This window comes from Salvia splendens, chromosome 3 (genome assembly GCF_004379255.2).
Source record: "Salvia splendens isolate huo1 chromosome 3, SspV2, whole genome shotgun sequence".
In the NCBI taxonomy this organism is placed as follows: Eukaryota; Viridiplantae; Streptophyta; class Magnoliopsida; order Lamiales; family Lamiaceae; genus Salvia; species Salvia splendens.
In genome coordinates, this window is record NC_056034.1 from 7,789,375 (window position 1) to 7,794,464 (window position 5,090).

A 5,090-nucleotide genomic window follows, 5' to 3' on the forward strand; every position below is an offset into this window, starting at 1 on the left:
CTCTTGTGAAAGAGCAGAGAGTAAAAAATTAATAAATGTGAGTCCGGGCAGCATGGATGGTGATGCTCAATACTAGTAGATTGGTAAAATAGCTCAAAAAGGTGAAAACGTAGAGAAGAACAAAGCGTGCGTTTTTCTGATAACAAGTGGACCACACAAGTGCCTCTTAAAATATTTCAGAGTACGCCTTTTCAGGTAAAAGCTTAGACTGAACAAAATTATTACACCACAGACATCAAAGAAAAATTCTATGCTACCATTGTTCAAAATCTACACAACTGGAAAACGACTTGCAAGAAAATCCTACCAGTCAAGGTGAACAGTCCTCGTCAACTATATCCACTCTCTATGAACTGCAAAGCTCAGCGTATCAATAGATGTTTTATAACAAAATGACACTATAACAAAGGGCAATATAGCGCACATAAAAATTCCTCAAAAATGATGTTTTAGTTCAATTTCAATACATAATTCAAACGTTAAAACTTGATGCACTTCGAATTCAGCCAAAAAAATGATATGATGATTCCACCATCATCAAATTCTTCAGCAAATGGAGTATCATTCTATACATGTTTGAGGTAGGTTAGGTTACAAAATCTGATGGCTTCATGCCATAAGCCAAACAAGTTACACAGGACAACATAAGAAATAAGTAATACATGGAAATCGAAAAAATAGGAAACTGAATTCATAGATAAACAAAAAGATAATTTCTCAGTAGAAGTAAGGCTCAGTCAGGTGCCCAATTGAGAGAAGGATCATGAGTCTAATAGGGTCAACATGGAAAACAAGTTGAACGTTCTGAATTTTCTTGGAATGTATCTAGATATGAACTAGGTCCTGAATTCTCCTCCTCCAAATCTGGGACTGGATACACTTAACCATGATCATCAATCACTTTCTGTCTTTAGTTGTGAGAGCTTTAGAAGGCCCGGTACTCTATGGATGAATCATGTTGAACTGAAACCTGGATAGCTGCTGCGGGATGGTAGATATAACAGGTCCATATCTCTGTGTATGATCAACAATGAGCTCTATAAGGAACATATGACTATTGCATAAACATGAATGACTATAAATGCTCAGAAAGAGTCTGAATGAACATAAATAGAAACGTTTGCAAACTCAAAGGAATGTTTCATTCTGAAAACAGAGCTAGCTTAGATGTTAACATGCTGGTGCAAATGTATCCCAAGTATTCAACATGCTCCGTCAATATGAGGAATACAAATCAAGACATACTATCACAGAGTTGGAAGAAAGTAATTTTTTCACTGACTAAAATAAAGGAAACTAGAACAAGGTGACACACACATATATATAAAATGTGTATACACACACACACGTGCGAGTACACAGTTGTATACGCACATGCACAAAATGAAATTACTAAATTTTTCACACCTGAACATTGTCGTATAGTTCAAACAATGGAACAGCCAGAAGTTTCAAGTTCTTCGGCACAGCAAAATACTCTCGTTCAGACAAGTGAACAACGAAGAGCTTTTTGCATTCCTGCAGCAGCAAATATCAGCAATCGGTACAATTCCATTGAAAATGAATGACAGGTGTTCTACTGAGTCTCATGTTATTTTACCTTAGGCTTGGTTATATGTGGGGGACAGTAAGGATACATGATAGTTTCAAAGTTTGGTCTCCACCAAATTGCCACACACTCTCCAACCTACATGAAAATTTGAAATTTCTCTTAACTACAAAGCAAAATTCAACTGGAAAGAGATTGATATGCGAATAATGGCAACGAAGCAAGTAGTTGTGGATTTTCTTTAAGTATAGACTATAGCATACGGAATCAGGTTACTCAAGACAAATCTTAGCTTTTCTCACGACAGTTAGACCAAAATTACTAATAAAAATGGCATCAATCTGTTATCACAATGTTGCATGAATCTCAAACCTTAGGTGCCTATACATAAAAAACACTTTTACCCATGACACTTTTGAGAGGTGCTCCATAGGATTTTTCTACCTTACAAAATTGAGAGGTGTTCTCCATTTTTTACCTGCCAATCTGGCTGTAGAGAAGGTGAATTAGCTGCAAGTTTGCTAGAGAGCTTCCGCTTCAGACCGTCAATTTCTGTAAATTGAATCAAGGGTAAAACTTAAAAAGGAAAAAAAAGTAAGACCACATTAATTCATACTAATACTTGCCAATCAAAAGTATGCTATGCCACATTATCTTTCTGTGCTTACTTGTTACTGAGATTGACAGCCAAAAAGCTTATAGCATATAACAAATGAAAAAATAGTACCCAGGTAAATATCATACCATTCTCTCCTGGCTTCAATCTACCACCTGGAAGTTTACAAAATGTATTTCCGATTTGCAAAAGGAGAATATGGGGATGATTATGTTCTTGGACCTGGAGGTTTAGACATTTTTTCACCATCAGAAAAGTTAAGGGATTGTCAACTTCTTGAAATTAAGCTTAAAAGTATATAGAATGGCGTGACAGCAGTCAATGAGGTTGATTTTGTGAACGTTATTAAATCCTTAATGCAGATAGAGATAACAGATCAAGATGAATGAACTCAAATTCTACCACTAGAATCCTGCAATAGTGCAGTGCAATTGGAAACTCATTTAATTTGTAGGTCAACTTTTCGTCAAAACTTCTTACATATACAACATTTGACAACTTTATTGTACCCTAAGCTAAAATCAAGCATATTCAATTTTCTATAGGCATACACCCAAGCAACTTCATGGATACGGCAGCAACAAAACTGTGGAAAAAAAATAAAAAGATGGCAGACCACCTTGGGCTCACTTTTTTAGGGCAAATTCACTAAGCAATGATAACATTCCTCAAGAGGGACTCAGAGACAATAACAATAACAGTAAATCGATGGGAGTTTGCACATTTGGCTCCATATTGAATATTTGTTGAGACTTGAGACATCACACCATCAAAAACCATTGTTTCAAAATAGCTTGGATCAATGTGAATATCATGTCCAATCAAAGCAATTGTAGAAGAGTGACAAAGATTCTAGTGCCATTTGAGTAGAAAAAACATGTTTGCATAATGACAACAATAGTAAACAAAAATTGTAGATTTGTTAAGAAACTCATGTGCGTGCTTGTAAGTACACAATTCGGTCAAAAAGTAGTTTAGCTACTTATTCAAAGCATTTTTGTTAGTTTGTTTGCATTCCAAAAGTTCATAAACATGTATCGAATTAAGAACGCAATTATATCCACTTTGGATTCATTTTTACTTGTTATTACCTAGTATATCTAACTAAATCTAATGCAAGAATAAAGAAGGAACAATTATGGAGCCGTGAAATCTTGCTATTGAACACATTTCCAGAGATCTCCCAGAAGTTTGTGAGCCGAAAATACAAACCAAGGTAAGAAGACACGAAAATTTGTAAAATGTAAAAGAAAATGCATACCAGCAAAATACCCTCGACGCTAGTCCTCATACCCTCCTTCATGTAGCTGCAAAAGAACAATCAAATTAAAGATCAATTATAAATTATTGGCGCATTTCTTGGCACCGCACTAAAACCCTAAATCGAATTTGATCTAGGGTTTTACCCACACCTGCCAGAAAACTGTAATCATTAAAAGAGAAAAAGAAAAAGGGAGAGAAAAGGACGAACTTGACTTTCATACGAGCAAGGCGATCGGCGACGGAGGTGTCTTTCTCCATCTTGGGCTCTTTGGTGCCGAAAGTGTAGCTCGAAAGAGGATACGTATTTACCACCTGCGAAGTAACCATTTCGCCCCTGTTTCTCCGATTACTTGTTTAAATTGCTTCTTGTCAGATTTGCGGCAACGGATTTCTTCTACTTTGTGAAGAATTTGCAGCGGGAATGTGGAAAACTTTGAGGGCTCTGCAAATACTCCAAATAATGTCGCTACTCTTCCTTTTCTATTACAAATGCGAGACTTTCTACAAAACGCTATTTTCTGATTTTCTCCTAGCCAATACTTTTAATTTTATAAGGAGTGGTTAGGTATAGTATACTATATAGAGACCTGATCTGCTGCGGACCATTGTGTGAGCGCTCTCTATAGGCGACTAGTGATGTGGAATCTAGTCATCAATTTTCTCTCTCTTAATTAATTTTTCTCTCTCTTAATATTCGATCTTTCGATCGTCATATCCTACCACCAATTCTCATCTTATGCCCAATTTTATAAAATTTAAAGCAATTTAATATATTCGTTCCTTTTGATATGGTTAACTTCCCTATAAAATTTCACTGTCTTCTTCTCTATCCATTCCTACCACTTTACTAGTACCCTCTTCTTATCTGTAACTTTCTTTTTCTGGAGAACTCTGATAAATATTTTCTCCACCATTTATATTGGTTAGTTTGAATTAGGGGTTGCTACTATCATGGATGTAATTGCAAAATCTAATATTGGTTTCGAAGAGAGAATGATTTCAAAACAAGTTCAAATGTGTTAACTATTATTCCATGTTTCTTTGCAAGAACTTCTTGTCAAAATTAAAATCCCTCTTGAATATAGATCTACAAAAGCCATTTAAAGTGTTCGACTGCGAAGCCAATTCGGAATTCCGCAGGAGTTACACGAAAGATTTGCGATTCATTAAATTATGGAAAGTATTAGTCTATGTTTAAAAGCTCATTTAGTGGTTGAGGGAATTTGACTGAGGATGAAGAAATTTGATGAGGGTGATAACAATTAAAGGCAAGAGTCACATAAGAATGAAGGTTTGATGCAAAAGCTTCAATTACAATGGTTGCTTGAAGAGTGAGAGAATTGGTATAGACGTGGTTGGATGAACGAGAATAACGAGGGTAATTACTAAGAGAAATAATTAAAAAATAAGGATAATATTGACATGTCATATGTCGCCGACGATGTGCTCACAAGTGTCGCTCAGCACAACACTTCTCATAGTATATATATATATATATATATATATATATATATATAGGGTATTCATCTATCAAAATACGCCCTTAAGTAAAAAAATACAGACCAAATCTGGAGCGTAGGATCTGACTATGGGCGGCCACGATTTATTCTTGACAACCATTTTGTTATGTCATAATAAGACTGAACAGAGGCATAAAAGGGT

At 35.6% G+C, this 5,090-nt stretch overlaps 1 protein-coding gene across 1 annotated transcript; it reads right to left on the reverse strand.

The window, feature by feature from the left end:
• Positions 1-501: 501 nt before the first annotated feature.
• On the reverse strand, positions 502-3,978 carry LOC121794684 (pre-mRNA cleavage factor Im 25 kDa subunit 2). Its single transcript, XM_042192964.1, has 7 exons — positions 3,637-3,978; positions 3,427-3,472; positions 2,294-2,387; positions 2,028-2,101; positions 1,601-1,687; positions 1,408-1,518; positions 502-1,014 (listed from the first exon to the last, which is right to left on the reverse strand). The coding sequence occupies exons 1-7, from the start codon at positions 3,753-3,755 to the stop codon at positions 943-945; spliced, it is 603 nt and encodes a 200-aa protein (XP_042048898.1). The 5' UTR covers positions 3,756-3,978; the 3' UTR covers positions 502-942.
• Positions 3,979-5,090: the final 1,112 nt, after the last annotated feature.